Source organism: Talpa occidentalis, unplaced genomic scaffold (assembly GCF_014898055.3).
Source record: "Talpa occidentalis isolate TD23 unplaced genomic scaffold, MPIMG_talOcc4v2.1, whole genome shotgun sequence".
In the NCBI taxonomy this organism is placed as follows: Eukaryota; Metazoa; Chordata; class Mammalia; order Eulipotyphla; family Talpidae; genus Talpa; species Talpa occidentalis.
In genome coordinates, this window is record NW_026555331.1 from 41,234,778 (window position 1) to 41,251,645 (window position 16,868).

The window sequence follows — 16,868 nt, forward strand, 5'->3', positions numbered from 1 at the left end:
AGAAAAGTAAGACATAAAGCCCATACAATATCCTTCATAGACTCATATAAATTTATATGTTCATGTTCTCAATTTGTAGATGAGAAAACAGAGGCCCAGAGAATTAAGTTCAGGCTCCTGATCTCTCCTCCAATTTGCTTTTACCAAGTCAAACACTGGGTACCCCTAGGTGCTCAGTGCAGATAAAGGCAGCCTGAGAAGTGAGCTCGCCTCCCCAGACTTATCTTCCTAACAAAGACCTCACAGTGGGGTTTCTTTCAGAGTCTGCCTGCGGGTGGGTAGCTCAGTCCCCGCCCACTCTAAGCTGTTTTGGGGATAAAAGGACACCCGCCCCAGGCCCCTCTTTAAAGCTGGAGTGATGGGTTGTGGCGCTAGCCAGAAGGTGGCCCCGGGACCACCCACTTTGGCCTGGGTCAAGCGGGAAGGTCAAAGTCAATCCAACCCGGGAGGCCCCCCGCCCGAGGCCCTGGCCGAGGCGGCTCAGAGGATGCAGGTGGCCCGCTTCAGAGCCAAGTTCGACCCCAGGGTTCTTGCCAGGTAAAGCTTTGTGTGAAGTGCCAACTGAGAGTTGGCATGGATGGAGGGCTGGAGGGAGGAAAAGGGGTGGCTAGGTTGAGTAAGATTAGCCACTGATGGAGAAAACCTTAAAATTCCTCTCACCTCAAGTAAATCCAAGACAGGCTTATTTCTGATTACAGGCCCCTGTTCCTCTAAATTTTCTTTACCACTTTAAGATACATCTACCACCAGGTAATGTCTTTCTCAAGTACTTGGACACCATCTTTTTGGTACCATCTTTTTGGAATGAAGGCGTCGGGTTCCTATCTCCATGCTCTGGCATGGTGGGAAGCTAAATTTTATAATTAACGATGAGCAAACTCAAGAGGCTTAATCACAATCACAAACCCTGTAGCAGCAAGGAAAGGGAGGGGATCACTATACTCAGAGCTGGGGAAGGGGAAAGGCCTCCCAGCCCCTGACAGGGTCTACATATAGGCCTGGTTTGTGAAGGATCTACTAAATTCTAGAAAATGAGATCATAGTCAAATAGAAACAGTCCTTCCAATTAGCCAGACTTCAGATCCACTCCTGTTTCTTCCACTATGTGACTGTGACAACGACCCTTAACCTTTTTCCTTCCTCAGTTTCAGTCTTTGTAAAATGGGAATAATACCTACCCCTTATGAATGTTGTGAAGATAATTACATGTGAATTATGCCAAGTGCTCATTTAGATATTCATACAATACTTAATACTATTGTCCTCATGAAGCACATGAAAGATTTAAATGACTCTGTGTAGGAAATCATGAAGAGTGGCTGAGTGATTGGCCTGAGAAAAAGTTTCCTCAGAGGAAGGAAATCATGAATCTCCTCAAATTCTGCTATGTTTGTGGGACATAATGGTGGGTGGGTTGACTGTCTTCTCACGGACATTTCTCGTCCTAGAATTGAATGCTCATTTCATCACAGAGCCATATCCTGGTCTCCTTCTAACTTCTAGTACTTGTTGATCAGTCTAGTAATTGCTAAGCTTAGAGAAGAGCAAAGCTGGCTGATTCAACTGTATGTGAATCTGAGTGGGTAGGAGAGCTTGTCCAAGCTGAATAGGTTAAACATCATCTCTGGTCATCAGTAGCCTGCAAATGAGCTGCTCTGGTCAAGGCTTTATCCACTCTCATAACCTCTACCTCCCTAGTGGTCACAGTCCCTTGATGCATGAAGGGGTCATAGGAGCAGAGAAACTCAACATTGTAAAGTGTTTAGAGACAAATTCAAAACTCTTAACTGATGAAGAGCTGAGCTCCAGAACATTGACCTTTGTAAGATAATGGTATGATTGGATCCAAAACACAGTTGTCTTTTTTTTTTATATTGTGATTTCATTTATAATTCTACTCTCATATAATAGAGATGACAGAATCAAACTATATTTAAATCTAACTTTCTTCTTGGGAGTTCATCACAATTACTTGTGATGTTATAATTATTGACTCCATGTTTCAGTTATTTTACACATATTCAAAAAATTCCCAGTTTGTAGCAGCTTATATAAAAGCAGCAATTAAAATTTGCATAATATCTGGGATGATGTAAAAATCATACCACCTCGATGATGCAAAGTTGACTTTGAGGCTGCTCTGTAGGGGACAGAGGTGGAGGGGAGAAGTGGAAGAATTGGAATGAATGTTTGATTTGATCCTAATGTTTTCAAAATGATAATTTGGTAATTTGGAAATATTATTATTCAGTGAATTATTTTTTTCTTTCAATATTTATTTGTCTCTCTTTCCCAGGCACTGCACAGGTATAGCTAATCAAATCATAAAAATGGTCACAAGCCATGGCTATGAAGGGCTTATAAGCAACCCTGCTGCATTATGGGGCATTGCTTATTCAACTTGAAGCCATTTATTTACACTATTCTACATCTTGGCTTAAAGCCTACTGTTTCCTTCAATGCCAAAGTACTAGCATTTCCCTAAACAGTATTGAGTAAGCTCTTTTTATTTGAGCAAGAATGTAATTCTTCAGAACTTTGATAATTTGTCTGATACTGATGATTAATTCCATGAGAAATGGATTTGCCTGCAGTTTTGAGAGCACAGAAATAAATTAGTATTTGCGAAGTCCTTTCATCCACATTAGAGGTCATGCTAAAAACTTGGTTGATCTGCACAGCAATAGAATTTGAATGCCTGTGATTATCTTAAAAATCACACTAGGAGTGCATGCGAACAAACAGCAGAGCTGGAAAGGGAGGAGGGGACAAAATCTATTTAAGATTACTAAATTGCTATCTGTTTTGATAAGGTAATTGGCCAGAAAATTAAATGCACTGTGTAGAACAAAGCTGTTTTCTGTAAGCTGGTATAGTCAAATTCCAACTTATTCAGTAAGCACAGGAATATAAGGAGCAAATAATTAGGCCAAAAGAAAATTCCAGGAAGAATAAATCTCACCAAAAGAAATAAGGCTTTAGCTCTGATTGATATTTGCATTTAAATCTTTGGTATTGGGCCTCCCTGGTGGCACAAGGGGTTAAGTGTCAGCACTATGAAGCTATCCACTGCCACTCCAGCACAAGTTCCAGGAAGGTGACCCACATGGTGCAGCAGACCTCGCCAGTCTCTCCTGCTGCTCCCCTCAGCAATGTATTTCAGTCAATCTGCCAGTTCTGTTCCCCACTCTGTCTCTGTGAGTTCTTCACCTCCCACACCTGTGGCCTGTATCCCAGTTCTTGTATGCATAAAAAAGAAAATAAATCTTAAATAAATAAATAAATCTTTGGCATTGAGAATGTAACCAAGAGTTACCTTTTACTTTGGTACTTCCTAAGTATATCCTCTTGTCTGACATTCTAACTTGGGAGGAATTTTAATAAAGGAGAAGAATACCAAATTATAATGCAAGTAAGGAGATCTGGATTCTAATCCTCACTTCTACAATTTAACCAATCAGTTAACCTGATCTTCAAATTTCTTTCTTTGTGAAATGAGGGGTTGGATTAAATCATTCTCTAATATTCTTTCCAACTGTAAAATCACAATTCTAGCACTTTTTCGACATTCAAAAATAAGGGCAGTGGGTTAAATTTCATAGGTTTCTTAAACGTACATAGACATTTATACAGATAATTCGAATTTAAGATCCTTATTCTTTGAAATCCTAGCAGACATTCTGGCCTTTCTGAGAGATAGTTACTTTCACATTAGCTGCATACATGCCATGTTAACTCACTGCTTGCTGCCATAGAAACGGCAACTGCAGGAGGGTAAAGGTCAGGTGGGGGGACTATGGAAAATTACTGGCGGCAGAGTGGTCTTAACACCACTCTCGCTAGATTTTTGAAATCTGTCCTTTTACAAGCAAGGGTATGTTTACTTTTTCAAAGACCGTGGATTAAGGAGCTGAGGTAGATGAGAAAGAACTGAGTTGTACCTGGGACTCAGAGCTCACAGGCAAGTAATCTGGAGAAGACTACTTTTTATAGCCTATCTCCTGATATGGTTTCCACCCTCTTTTAAAAAGTTTTAAAGGGCTAAGCTTCTTAATCCTGTCCAATGATTTGCAGGTATTGTTGCAGAATGACAAATAGAAAGGCTGGAGGGAGGGAAAAAATGGGCAGTAAGAGGTCCTAAAATGTCTCGCAGAAATTTTGGTGAAACTCATATGAAGGGACTGAATTTAAATCCCATCATTTCAACTACAATCTATGTAGTTTTGGGAAATCACTTAACATTTTTTAACTCTTAATTTCCTCATCTGAGAATAGGGGACAGAGGTACATTATCCAGCAGAGATAAGGATAAGAGTTAAAAAAGAATATATTCCTGGCACATAAAAAGTGGTAGTTATTGTTTGTCTTTCTATTAACTATTTTTACTTACTTGCTCCATTTCAAAAGAGCACTTGGGGTGGGTTTCAAAATTAATGAGCACAATTAAACAATAATAAACAAGGAAGTTGAATAGGGAATATAAAGATAAAAAGTCAATTTTGATCATTTTGAGACTCATCACACACGGCATAACAGATTTGGTTTTTCTCAATAACAGATATGACATCAAGGCTCTTGTTGGGACAGGCAGTTTCAGCAAAGTTGTCAGAGTGGAGCAGAAGAGCACCAAGAAACCTTTTGCAATAAAAGTGATGGAAACCAGGGTAAGAGAAGGCAGAGAAGCCTGCGAATCTGAGCTCACTGTCCTGAGGCGGGTTAACCATCGCTATATTGTCCAGCTCATGGAGATCTTTGAGGCCCAGGACAGAGTTTACGTGGTGATGGAGTTGGCTACAGGAGGAGAGCTCTTTGATCGACTCATTACCCAGGGCTCCTTTACAGAACAGGATGCTGTCAGGATCCTCCAGATGGTAGTTGATGGCGTTAGTTATTTGCATGCATTACGGATAACTCACAGGGACCTAAAGCCTGAAAATCTCTTATATTATCATCCAGGTGCAGAGTCAAAAATTTTAATCACAGATTTTGCTTTGGCCCACTCCGGGAACAAAAGTGGTGACTGGACAATGAGGACACTTTGTGGAACCCCAGATTACATAGCCCCTGAGATTTTGTTAAGGAAACCTTATACAAGTGCGGTGGACATGTGGGCTCTTGGTGTGATCACCTATGTTTTACTTAGTGGATTCCTTCCTTTTGATGATGAAAACCATACAAGACTTTACAGGAAGATTCTGAAAGGCAAATATAATTATACAGGAGAGGTAAGAGATCTTTTTATTCCTACTGAGTTGGTTATCAACTTCTGTACCATTGACATTTAGGAATAGATGATTGTTTATTGGGGTAGGGGAGGGAGATGGGGATGGGGTTGTTCTGTACATTGTTTAGCACTTCCGCTGGTCTCTACCCCCAGATGCCACTAGATACACTGCTGGTAGATACTGATATCTAGTGGATGTACTAAACATACACTGTCCTCCAGTTGCGACATCCAGAAATATCACCAGGCATTGTCAAATGTCCCCTTTGAGACAAAATCACCTCTGCCTGAGAGCCATTGGTTTCAAGAGAACAAAGGCTTTGATTACTGTCTGTGTTTATCATATGACATTGATAATCAAGTGATTTTGCATTTTTTTTTTCTTCAATCAATGTGCAAATCCTGAGCCAACTAAAGTAGACCAATGTGTATTTAGAAGCTCAGCATGGTGCTTGGGTATTTGGTGAGAGATTTTCCCCTTTAAATCTAGATAATTCAAGTCCTTTTTGTAGTGTAGGTTTTCCTCAGTGAAAAGTTTAACCTCACAGCTTGTGTAAAATATTTATCTACTATTTAAACTGAACTCCCAGTGTTCATGAATGTGTTAACTTTTTGTTGTTTTGGGTAAGGAAGGAAAGTTGCCAATGCTTTTGTATGGGAAATCTGACAAAATAGGAAACTCATTTCATGTTTGTGGTCTTGTTTAAAAGACCAAGTATTACTATATGCATCTCTTCAAATACGAGTGCTTTACTATGTATGGGAATAGAGTCTCAAAGTTTCTGGCAAGGGAAGAAAGCCTATCACTGCTGTGTCTTGCAGGAAGGTGGGGAGTTTCTGGAGGGAAATTTCACATTCCAAGCAGACTCAACAAAATATGCAAAAACACATATAAGGGAATATTAACTAATAAAAAAAGAATTTTAGACTGTGTAGGTGCATGTGAAAGTGTATTTTTATAGATATCTTGTCAAGCAGTATGGTTAAGAGCAGTGGTTAAGAGCACAATCTGAAAAATACTCATCTTCTTCTACTCCCACCTCTGCCATTTTACTAACTGTGACTTTCAACGTGTTTTTAAATTTTCTCTGTATCTCGGTTTCTTCATCTGTAAAGTGTTAATAATAATAGTGTTTGCCTATCAAGGTGGTCGTTGTGTGTCTACTTAACAGAGTGGTGAAGATTCAATAAACTAAGAAATGTAAAGTGCTTGGGATAGTTTTACATATTAGTACATGCATAGTCAGAGCTATATATGTGCTCACTGTTTCTTATTCTTACTATTAATATGGGAAATAGCAACTATAAGCTTGAATCTTGCTTAAGTATTAGTTGCATAAGTATAAATAGGCATATAAATGTAATTTACAGTACAAACTACTTATTCCTTCTTTTAATTGGAATAGTAAGAAAAATGTGAGACTTTAATGCCAGCATTTTATTGCTAATGATAAATTTTTATACATTTTGACTGATCATATTCCACTATATCATAGTAATTTTTTTTGGGTATGAAATAGATTGATAATAAAATGAGTCATATAAACATGTTAGTGTACTGACAAGGATAAACATTGGTATTAAAACATTTTTTTTTTAAATCCCACATGGATATTGATAGAAAATGATCATGATCTGCTTAGATTCACCTGTGACTGTTATATTGTTAGGAAAATGTTATTGATACACTCTCTTAGGAGTTGCACATCTAGTGGATTACGCTTGTTTTTGCCAGCCACAACCTCAACTTCTTTCTATCTCCTTCTTGCCATAATTGCTTTTATTTTTTCTTTACCACATCTTCATCATTCAGGTTATTAAATAAGAAAACAAGAGAGGAGAGCAAAAGATTTGGTATTTTAATTTTCTTATTATTCATGAGTAGAATTTCAGTAATGAACATTATGCCACATTTCAATTAATGCATAAATCTTGTAATTTGGTTCTCATTCCTGTGATTTATACTTATGCTCCCCAGAAATGTGGTGCTCAAAATTTTTAAATGTTATTTTTATTTTAAAAATTATTTTAAGGAAAACTATTTTAGTATTTATGAAATCTTTCAAAACATAATTTGTATTCTGCTTGTCACTTTCTTGATCTCTGCTCTAACCACCTTAAATTGAACAGGTAGATAACTTCTCTTAGACTCAATCACAGTATTTCTAGGAATAGAAATAGTGGTGGTGAAGTTCATTTTGACTATTTAGCATAAGGGATAGTGATTAGAGTGTAAGTAGTTCCCTACTTCCTTGATTATGTTGCAGTACTTGACCTTGATATCATTAACAAATTCCTAGAGTTGAGTAAAAAATAACTCTCAGTGTCAAGTTTTTGCAAATGTAGAAATACTTGGTTATATTATGTTTACATTGTTTATATCATGGTTTATGAGGTTTATAAGGTAGAAACTAGTTCTAAATGTATACTATATATAGAATGGTTAACAGTAGATTTAGAGGCAAAGGCCAATTCAGTTTTTTGTTATTTTTCTCATGCATGTTCTTTCTTTTGGAGGAAAATGAAACTTGTTCTTTTTAACCTCTAGAGCTTTGAAACATGACAGGTACTCAAAAGAAAATTCAGCTCTACCTAATCCTCTTTGTATTTCTGTTTTCCTTAAGAGTAAAGAACTGGAAGCATCCCTTCCCTCATTTCAAGAACCTAATATTCATTAAAACTACTGTCTTTGGAGGGTTAGCTGGTACTTTGAAAGCTCTTAGTTCAAGGATTTGAAAAATTGCTTATCCAGCTACTAAAAAATAGATATTTGTAGTTTTCAGAAAATTAAACCCACTGATAATTACCTTGTACTCCAATAAGCTCTATATTTAGCATGTTTTAACATTAATTACAATACTTAAAATTTAAGGATTGCATCTGAAATTGTTAGGACAGAATCTATGTTTTGTGTGCATGTTTGTAATGACTAGCTTTTTAGTAATTATTTTTAATAATGATTCTCTGTGGGGATTTTTCAAAGGGACCAAGAAACATGAACACTTTGAATAGTCATAGGAACATTATTCCTTCCTTAAACTAGTGAATTGGTCATTTTTTACATTAATCTTATGCGTAAGCTATTGCATTGGCTCTGTTAAGCAGTATTCACAAAATGGAAAGAATGAAAGTCTGAATCTTGAGGGTGTGTGGGGAATCTTCATGGGCTTGGGTAAAGAGGGGAAACCATAAGATACAAAGATATTGGTGACCCCTAGATAAGAGAACCCTGAAGTGAAAATTTAATTTGAGAGCTGATATAGAAAATTAGGTAAGGAAGTGGGGCTTGGTTGCCAAAACAAGAAGAAGGCAGGAGAAGAGTCAGTACCAGGCTGAGAGAAAACTGGAGGAGACTGTTGAAGAATAAATCAACACGCTGACTCTTTTGAAGACTTGTGCTTGGGTCCACATGAAGAGAAAATTGTTCTTTAAGAAATTGAAAAGCATAAACTGCAATTGTTCCTAACTTCTTTGTTTAAAGACAAAAGAGTCAACATATCAACAGAATATCATATACCATCCCTATAAATTCCCTTTTCTCCTCCAAAGCTAATAAATAGCACAACTGATAGTATTAAATTTCAATTTTATACCTTTCTTTTGTTACTGTCTTTTACAGTTTAGCCAATTTCTAAATTGGAGAGGACAAAACAATAGGCAAAGATCCAGATGAGGAAAGGAGGAAAGAAGAAAGAAAAAAAGGGCTGATTGTCCACAATATTGCAATTCACTTGCAACTAAATTAATTGAGTGACCTTGGGATAAAATAAAGCCCTACCTTTCTTTTTCACATGCTCATTGCTTCTGACACAGATCATTTTATTTGAGGGCCCATTTTATCATTAATAGTCAGTAGAGATGAGGGATTTTGAATAATTTCATTTTAGAGTTTTCTATATATGGTCTATATATGTGTCAATAAAAAAACTGAGGAGTTAAATTGTGATTTAATAGTAACAAGAACAAGAATGAGAAAAATCTACATAATATTTTATACTTTGAAAACCATTTTTCACATACTTGATCTAATGGTCCTAATAGCAAACTTGGGAAGAGATATGATGATCCCCATTTTTCTTTTCTTTTCTTTAAGATTTATGTATTTATGTATGCAAGAGCTGGGGTACAGGCCAGAGGTGTGGGGGGATGAGAGGATTCACCACAGGCAGAGTGGGGAACAGAACAGTCAGATTGACCGAAGTACATTGCTGAGGCGAACAGCGGATGAGTCGGGAGAGGTCTGCTGCATCATGTGGGTCCTGCTGCAGAGGCTGTGGGACAGCTTCATAGGTTGCGTCTTAACCACTGCGCCACCATGGAGGCCCTGATCCCCATTTTCCTGATGAGGAAACAGCTGTGATTTACAGCTTTGTGTGGCCGTACAACTTCCCCAATCTAGACCCACTTCCTTCAATCACAAGCTTTTTTGACAATTTCACTTTGAGGCTCCTGAGAAAAGCCAAACAGAATTTTCAAGGCCAAGAGTGGGGATGACTGAATCAAAGAAGGAAAATGATGAGAAAAACTTCATTGAATGCAAAGTGGATGTGAAAACTGGTGAAGGGAGTGATTGATGCCTTCAAGGGACAGTTAGTCCAGGGCAGCAATCTGATTCAATAAGTGGTCTTCAAATTGTTTTCAGTCACATGACTCTATTAGCTTAAAAAAAAAAAAAGGAGCTTGCATATCCACTTAATACTGAATTACATATTGAGCATGCATATTAAATACACATGTGTATGTTAATTTGTTTTTCACTTAAGAAAACATAGACAAAATTGTAGCACAATATGACCAAATGAAGCAGAAGTTCTGACATTTTCTTTCTGTACCTGCCCTAATATGCAGCATGAAATTGACTCCTAGGTCCTTGCCAGTTGTTCTTTATGGCTTAGGAACCCTGTAATTTATAATCCATGTTTGAATGATGAACTTTGGCTAAAGAACTTTTATTCCAGGATACCACTTACCTTATTTTCAGCAATTGCATTTTAAATGTATATTCATTTGAGTTCATCTTAATGAGCTCTCCATAAATCTCACTTCACATATTTTATATTCTTTCCCGAAAGATTCAGTTGCATGCCTTATAATGTTCCATTGGAGACATCTAATTTAGCCTTCATTTAAGCAGTCTTGAGTCCAGATAAATGTGTCTGGATTCAGGGCCAAATAGATGTCTAGCCAGAAGAAGAAGACGTGCCACGTGTCAGGCACTGATGTGCTTTGTCTAGACTCCTGCAGGCTTTACGTTTGATTTTCCTTACATTTGAATATTTGGCAAATGCGTTCAAATATTGAATGCATTTTGACAATATTTTGGAGACAAATATTTCTCATATTTCATTTAACAAAATAAACTGGAGGAAAAAAAAGTAATTCCTTTAATGGTTTCTTTTGATTCAAATTTCTTAGTAGACTAAGAAATTGGACAGTGGGGTCTACGTGTGGAATCTGATTCTTCATTATGCAAGAACAAAAGCAGTATGTTGTAAAGATTTGGTTATCTTTTTTTGGTGAGATCACAATTTTCAAAAAATTCATACAGAAACAGAAATTGCTGTTTGAGAAATAAGCAAATATACGGACAATTTTCTCAGTATTTCACTTTTGTAGGTAATGAGGGATACAACACTATAGTTTTTTCAAGAGATGTGCCATGTGTTAGTAGGTAATGCAGAAAACAAGTTCGAATATAAAATATTAATCTTCTCCTTCCTCACAAAAGTCACTATGAATTACAATTACTGTACTTGAAGTAGTTATAATAGTTGTAAATATTTCCAGAGCAAGTCCCTGAAACATCAGCTAGCTGGTGGCATGCATTGCACCCTGTTGCGGTGCTGCTCTAGGCTGAATTCCACTTATAGTTGAACTGATTGAGAAGAACAAGGGTCCTGTGCATTTAAAAGAAATGCAGGGGCCACCCTGGTGGTGCAAGGGGCTACAACACAACCTATGAAGCTATCTGCAGCCACTGCATCACAAGTTCGATCCCCAGCCAGGGAGCTACCCACATGGCGCAGCAGACCTCTCCTCACTTGCCCGCTGCTTTCCTCAGCAGTGTATTTCAGTCAATCTGCCTGTTCTATACCCCACTTTGTCTCAGGTGAATCCTCTCACCCCCCCACACCTCTGGCCTGTACCCTGGTTCTTGTGTGGATAAATAAATAAATCTTAAAAAAAAAAAGTAAAGGAAATGCAGTGTAGGTGGACTCTTCTCTGAAGTGCCTTTACTCTTCCTCCATTTCTCTCTTCAGTCTGTGGAGATAGAGGTGTCCTAAGTCTAGTGTATGCTTTCTTTCTTTCTTTTTAAAGATTTATTTATTTAATACAAGAACCGGGGTGCAGGCCAGATGTGTGGGAGGGTGAGAGGATTCACCAAAGACAGAGTGGGGAACAGAACAGGTAGACTGATGAAATACACTGCTGAGGGGAGCAGCAGGTGTGACAGGAAAGGTCTGCCGCACCATGTGGGACCCTCGCCGGCTGGCTGGGATTGAACCTGCGTTGCAGAGGCTGTGGACAGCTTCACAGCGCGGCACTCAACCGCCTGTGCCACCAGGGGAGGCCCTAGTGTACGCTTTTAAAGGAAGATGAAAGTTGATAATTTCTTGATCTATTCACTTTCCACCCTGCTCATCCTTGGAGTTCCAGAGACTCCAAGATGACCAGAATGTAGTAAATACATTGTGATATTGGCACAGGTCCCAAAGACAGCTCCTTTGCCTTGTCCAGCTAATGTTAATATGATGTGGGAACTATCATTGCTGAGAGCGGCATGCTGGGCAGATTTGTGGAAAGAATCCTCATGCACCGGACAGAGAATTTCTGTGTTTATTTCCCTTTTGCTAAAGAGATTATATCTCTCTTAAAAGTGGATTTTTAGGTTCATTGTATATTTAGTGACATATTATACAAATTGCTTATTTGAAAGTATTTTGGATTTGATATGCATTGATAGTTAGCAATAAGATTATGTGTGTTTATGTTTTTTATTTTATTTAATTTTATTTTTCTCAGCCTTGGCCAAATATTTCGCATTTGGCGAAGGACTTTATAGACAAACTACTGATTTTGGAAGCTAGTCATCGCATGTCAGCTGGGCAGGCCCTGCATCATCCCTGGGTGATGACCATGGCTGCAGGATCTTCCAGGAAGAATCTTCAGAGGGTCATTTCCCAGAATCTGATGAAGAGGCCATCTCCCCACTCTCAGAGTCCTGGATCTGCACAATCTTCTAAATCACGTTCTTATCACAAATCAAGGAATACATGGAGCAAGAAAAACTTCAGGTTGGAAGAATCATCACTCTCTGCACTTTTGTGAACAGATAAAGTTTAAAACCACTTGATCTAAATTTAAGCCAGAGCCATTGATTTCATTAGTAGCTTTAAATCATCACTGACCATTTCTTAGCGATGAAGACATCCTACAGGTCATGCATGTGGGAGCATGTGGTTATTGCCGAATGTTGTTGACCTTAGCTTTTAACATTTTTTTGGTCTATAATTTCCCCTATGCCTATATTTATTTCCCAGCATATGCTGCTGTAAAAGAAGAATGGTACAACAAATGCTAAATATGTAATTGGAAATAGTAGGTGAAGAAAATCTGTTAAGAATTGAGTGATTTAGGACCTCCCTGGTGGCGCAGGCGGTTGAGTGTAGTGCTGTGAGGCTGTCCGCAGCCTCTGCAGTGTGGGTTTGATCCCTGTTGGGCGGCCAGTGAGAATCCCACATGGCACAGCAGACCTCTCCTGTCTCTCCTACTGCTCCCCTCAGCAGTGTATTTCAGTCAATCCACCTGTTCTGTTACCCGCTTTGTCTCTGGTGAATCCTCTCACCCCCACACCTCTGGCCTCTACCCCAGTTCTTGTGTACATAAATAAATAAGATTTTTTTAAAAAAAGAATTGAGTGGATTAAATAAGAGGGAAAATATAGGATTAAGGGATATGTATAAGAAGGAATAATGAATCAGAGACATATAACAGACATTAGCTACAGGGAACAAAAATATTTATCCTGAAATTACGGATTTAAGGCCAAGGTATGGTAGCCACTAGGTAAATTCAAGGTATTAACAAGTGTCAATTTCTTTTTTTTTTTTAAAGATTTATTTTTTATTTATTTATGTAAGCACTGGGTACAGTCAGAAGCGCGGGAGGGCGAGAGAATTCACCAGAGCCAGAGCGGGGAACAGAACAGGCAGAAGGACCAAAGTACACTGCTGAGGGGAGCAGCGGGCGGCAGGAGAGGTCTGCGTGCCATGTGGGACCCTCCTCTGGTGGCCGGGGAGCAGCCGGGGTTTGAACCGGCGCTGCAGAGGCTGCGGGCAGCTTCACAACCCAGCGCTCAACCGCTGCGCCACCAGGGAGGCCAACAAGTGTCAATTTCATGTAAGAAAATGGTTATGGAAATCATTAATTATGGGGCATACAAAGAAGCTTAGAGGCAACAAAACTAAAAATAACCATGTGGACTACCTCAAACTAAAAATCTGCACAGTAAAGAAAGCAATTAGCAAAATAAAAATGCAACCTAAAGAATGGGAGAAAATATTTGCAAATCATATATCTGACAATAGATGAATCTCCAAAACATATAAGAATCAATGGTAAAAAACCTAATAACCCAATTAAAAAAAAATTGAGGACTTGACTAGAAATTTCTCCAAAAAAGAGCTACAAATGGCCATAAGTACATGAAAGATTCTCAGTATTATTAATAAAGAAATGCAAGTCAAAACCTCATGAGAAATCACATCATTCCTACTTCTTTTTTTTTTAAAGATTATTTATTTATACAAGCACTGGGTACAGTCAGAAGCGCGGGAGGGTGAGAGAATTCACCAGAGCCAGAGCGGGGAGCAGAGCAGGCAGAGGGACCGAAGTACACTGCTGAGGGGAGCAGCAGGCGGCAAGAGAGGTCTGTGCGCCATGTGGGACCCTCCTCTGGTGGCCGGGGAGCAGCCAGGGATCGAACCAGCGCCGCGGAGGCTTCAGGCAGCGTCGCAACCCAGCGCTCAAGCGCTGCGCCACCGGGGAGGCCCCATTCCTACTTCTAAACAAAGTCATTGAAAACAAGACTAGTTTTATATGTTTTGTTACATGATATTTTACTATGTTAAATGAAGGTATAGATTAGTATTAAAGTATGCTCTCATTTGTGTGAAAAAATATATCCAGAAGCTTGAAAGATTTCTAAGAATTTGATAAAGATAGTTATCTCTGGGTGAAAAAGAATGGACAGTCTGGGGTAGAATGGGAAGGTTTACCTTCATTTTATACTTGTCTCTATGTTAAAAAAATTTTTTTAAAGATTTACTTATACAAGAACTGGGGTACAGGCCAGCTGTACGGGAGGGTGAGAGGATTCACCAGAGACAGAGCGGGGAACAGAACTGGCAGACTGACTGAAATACACTGCTGAGGGGAGCAGCAAGAGACAGGAGAGGTCTGCTGCACTATGTGGGTATCTCACCAGCCGGCTGGGATTGAACCCAGGCTGCAGAGGCTGTGGACAGTCCTGCGCTCAAACACCTGCGCCACCAGGGAGACCCTATGTTTAAAAATTTTAATTGATATATTTAAGTCTATAATAAAAAGAAAATTCAATTAAATTGCAAGTGGACAAGCAAAAACAAAACAAAAAAAGCAAAAGGAGAAGCTTGAATAAGCAAACTTAGAGAAATTTGGACCTGACTAATCAGATATGAAAATTGGTTTTTGATGATTGAATATTTTCTGTATTTGCCACTTGTCTCATTATCTCATTTACTTCTAACAACAAACCTATGAAATTAATATTACTCTTAATTTTGCTTTACAGATGAGGAAACTTAGACTGAGATGGGCAATAACTTTTTCATGGTCACACAGCAGGTAAATAGCAGATATGAAATTTGAAACTCAGAACTCCTTCAGACTTTGTTGGATCACTTCTAGGACATACAATGCTAAAGGCAGCCTCAGGTGCCTTAAATATTGTCTATATTGGCACAAAGAAATAGTGGAATACAATTTAACTTGAATCTATAATTTTCATGGATTGTTTGCCTATATAGGTTAGCTTACAATGTTGTTTTTTGTTTTTTTAATCAAGGGTAGACATAAAGAGCCCACCTGCAGGCATCCTTTATTCCAATACCAGAATTAGATTACTGGGGGGCCAACAGAGAATGGTTAAGGGAGAGGATGAAGTGGGGTTCAGGACAGCTAGATCAGGGCTAGGAAAAAGGCTCAGAGCTAAACAGGCAGAGAGTTTGGAATCCAGGAAGGTTATCTGGGCAGCAGAGACTAGAACAGATAGGTCAGGAACCCAGGTAGAGGGAGACAGATAATAAGGACTCCTATACTCTGAGAGGAGCTTGACACTCCGTCCATGGTTAGGATTGTTTCCATGGTAATCAGGGGTCATTAGTGAGAGAAGCTGCAGGATGGATGATTGCGAGAAAAACAGTGGCTCTCAACGTCTACCTTTGTGACTACCTTTGTGACCTCAACGTCTACCTTTGTGACTACCTTTGTGACCTTACTTATCTTTGAAATCCTTTACCCTGGTCATTTGTACTTAGCAGGTACTCAGTGTTTGAAAATGAAATGTGGATTGTTCCTTCCTTTCTCTTACCCCAGTTTCTCCTGCTTGGCAAGGTAATCAGTCAAATTTCTAACCAGCTATATTTCCCTAAATTTTAGGTTTGAATGAAATATTTTGATAATTCTACAAATGAGATGTCACTTAACTCCTGTTTGTAGCGAACTCCTGAGAAGACTTAACTAGGACTTTTTTGGTGTGTTTTAACCCTCTTCTACCATCTTCTGGTGAAATTGGGTATTGCAAATCTATTTGTTAATATCTGGCTATTCTTTACTTGATCAGAGTAAGTGTGAATAGGATGAAAAGATTATTTACAGCACCCAGATTATTTTTAAAGATACATGATATTTCAAGCCAGAAAGAAAAAGAAAAATACCGGATGGTCTCACTCATAGCAGGAATCTAGAAAACTTAAATAAGGGACCAGGAAAATGAATAACTATAAGAAAGTGAAAATCAAAATCAACAAAAAACTATGAACCAGAGACACTTTTTGGGGGGTGGGGGGCGGGAGGGGAGGGATTGGGTCAGAATGGGGGGGGTTGCAATTGTATGGGGAATATAAAAATAAAATTTATTATTTTAAAAAAAAGATACATGATATTTCATATTTCTTTTTAATGTTTATCTTATAACTTCACAAATCACTTTTTTTTCCAAAAATTGGAAGACAAGTATATACTGAGCAATAATAACATCTCTTTCATTACTAATATCAATTTAGATTTTGTCTTATATTATTATTAGTCCTGAGCTTTCTTATCTTAGTGTTTTCTCTCTTCCCTATAACTTACCATTATCTTTGCTTGCATATTTAAAATATTTGTCAAAAAGATCTACTATCCATGATATATACATAATGTCAGTGACTACATTTTGAGTTCTATGTTTGATTGATATAAGTACATATCATGCACACATGACTTGTATTTTTTCATATTATTGTATATCATGTTATTGTTCATTAAAATGCCACATAAATCTGATGGTGAATAGTCCTAAGTACATAAACCTTTGGAAAGTTAAAATATGTTAAGTGAAAAC

The 16,868-nt window shown here is 38.3% G+C and overlaps 1 protein-coding gene across 1 annotated transcript; it reads left to right on the plus strand.

The window, feature by feature from the left end:
- The first annotated feature begins 356 nt into the window (after positions 1 to 356).
- PSKH2 (protein serine kinase H2) lies at positions 357 to 12,698 on the plus strand. Its single transcript, XM_037503312.1, has 3 exons — positions 357 to 537; positions 4,559 to 5,225; positions 12,248 to 12,698. The coding sequence occupies exons 1-3, from the start codon at positions 359 to 361 to the stop codon at positions 12,551 to 12,553; spliced, it is 1,152 nt and encodes a 383-aa protein (XP_037359209.1). The 5' UTR covers positions 357 to 358; the 3' UTR covers positions 12,554 to 12,698.
- The last annotated feature ends 4,170 nt before the right edge of the window (positions 12,699 to 16,868 follow it).

Bases quoted from the DNA above. Each gene is read 5' to 3' on its own strand.
- PSKH2 (XM_037503312.1), top strand. From the start codon at position 359: ATGGGTTGTGGCGCTAGCCAGAAGGTGGCCCCGGGACCACCCACTTTG. The intron at 538-4,558 runs GTAAAGCTTTGT...TCTCAATAACAG, and splicing joins GACCCCAGGGTTCTTGCCAG to ATATGACATCAAGGCTCTTG. The intron at 5,226-12,247 runs GTAAGAGATCTT...TATTTTTCTCAG, and splicing joins AATATAATTATACAGGAGAG to CCTTGGCCAAATATTTCGCA.